At 51.9% G+C, this 1963-nt stretch overlaps 1 protein-coding gene across 1 annotated transcript in view; it reads left to right on the plus strand.

Annotated features, from left to right (window-relative positions):
- Window positions 1–1546: 1546 nt before the first annotated feature.
- LINGO3 (leucine rich repeat and Ig domain containing 3) overlaps window positions 1547–1963 on the plus strand; it is a 2034-nt gene continuing 1617 nt past the window's right edge. The window contains 1 exon segment of the mRNA XM_023764670.1: window positions 1547–1961. Within this exon segment, the coding sequence (XP_023620438.1) occupies window positions 1626–1961 (336 nt within the window). The 5' untranslated portion in view covers window positions 1547–1625.

The following is a 1963-nucleotide window of genomic DNA, read 5'->3' on the forward strand; positions in this document are numbered from 1 at the left end:
AAACTATTTCCATTAAAAAGTACTGAGTGTTGATGTTCATCGAGCAGGTACCGTGCCTCAGGCACACTTTGGGCTCTGATTAAGACACCCTAGATCAGCGGTTCTCAACCTGTGGGTCTCGACCCTTTGGGAGTCGAACGACCCTTTCACAGGGGTCGCCTAAGACCATCGGAAAACACATATATAATTACATATTGTTTTTGTGAATTAATCACTATGCTTTAATTATGTTCAATTTGTAACAATGGAAATACATCCTGCATAGCAGATATTTACATTACGATTCATAACAGTAGCAAAATTACAGTTATGAAGTAGCAACGAAAATAATTTTATGGTTGGGGGACACCACAACATGAGGAACTGTATTAAAGGGTCGCGGCATTAGGAAGGTTGAGAACCACTGCTCTAGAGCGTTTACATCCCAGTTGGAGGAGAAACGATGTAAAGGGCTTTAAGATACCCTATGATTTCATGAGGTGGTTGGACTCATGCAGACAGGTAACAGGGGGAGGACAAGACAGGTGGGAGGCCTGGTAAAAACTCTGGGGGCCGGGAGAGGGGCATGTAGACCATCTATATCCCCACCCACCAATGTGAGCCCCCAGAGGGCAGGATCTACCTCTGCTCTGTTCCTCAGTGTATTCAGAGCCTGCTTTACACCAAGCACTCAATAAGTGGGGGTGGGTGTTATCGCAGTACCAAAATTTTACATCATATTTGCGTGATTCTTCTCCAGTTCAATAAATGCTTTCATTTGTAATTTTTTTTTAATATATTTTATTGATTTTTTACAGAGAGGAAGGGAGAGGGATAGAGAGTTGGAAACACCAATGAGAGAGAAACATCGATCAGCTGCCTCCTGCACACCTCCTACTGGGGATGTGCCCGCAACCAACGTACATGCCCTTGACTGGAATCGAACCTGGGACCCTTGAGTTCACAGGCCAACGCTCTATCCACTGAGCCAAACCGGTTAGGACTGTAATTTTTTAAATTGAGAAAAGTTCACAAAACAAAATCCATCCATTTAAGATGCACAACCAGTGCTTTTAGTATATTTACAAGATCGTGCAACCATCCCCGCTATCAAATTCCAGAACATTCCATCACCCCAAAAGAGACTCCCATCCCCTTCCCAGCCCCTGACAACCATGAGTCTAATCTCTGTCTCTGGATGTGCCTGTCCTGGGCATTTCACATGAATGGGCTCACACCCTGTGTAGCCTTTGGTGTCTGGCTTCTCTCACCCAGCATCGTGTTTTTAAGGTCCATCGTGTTGTGATGAATGTCGGTTCGTCTTCACTCCTTTTCGTGGCTGAATGATAGTCCCGTGTGTGGGTGGGCTGCGCTGTTCATCCACTCACCCATGTTTGGATACTTGGTTGCCACATTTTGGCTAATAGAATGCTGCTGCTGTAAACATGGGGGTATAGGTTTTTGTGAGGTTGTGTGTGCTCAACCCAGGAGTGGGATTGCGGGCCCCACAGTAGATAAATGCTGCTCGTGGGCACTGCTGGGACGGGGCAGGGCGGCAAGACTCCGGTGCTAATGCTGCCCCCGCCCCCAGGTGCCCATGAAGATGGTGGCGGGTCCCTAAGCCGTGGCTCCCTAGGCTCCACACCATGACCTGCTGGCTGTGCGTCCTGAGCCTGCAGCTCCTGCTCCTGCCCGCGGCCCCGCCCCCGGCGGGGGGCTGCCCAGCTCGCTGCGAGTGCACCGCGCAGTCGCGCACGGTGGCCTGTGCCCGGCGTCGGCTGACCGCTGTGCCTGACGGCATCCCGGCCGAGACGCGCCTCCTGGAGCTCAGCCGCAACCGCATCCGCTGCCTGAACCCCGGCGACCTGGCTGCCCTGCCGCTGCTGGAGGAGCTGGACCTGAGCGAGAACGTGATCGCGCACGTGGAGCCGGGCGCCTTCGCCAACCTGCCGCGCCTGCGCGTCCTGCGCCTGCGGGGCAACCT

Source organism: Myotis lucifugus, unplaced genomic scaffold, assembly GCF_000147115.1.
Source record: "Myotis lucifugus unplaced genomic scaffold, Myoluc2.0 scaffold_342, whole genome shotgun sequence".
Lineage (NCBI taxonomy): Eukaryota > Metazoa > Chordata > Mammalia > Chiroptera > Vespertilionidae > Myotis > Myotis lucifugus.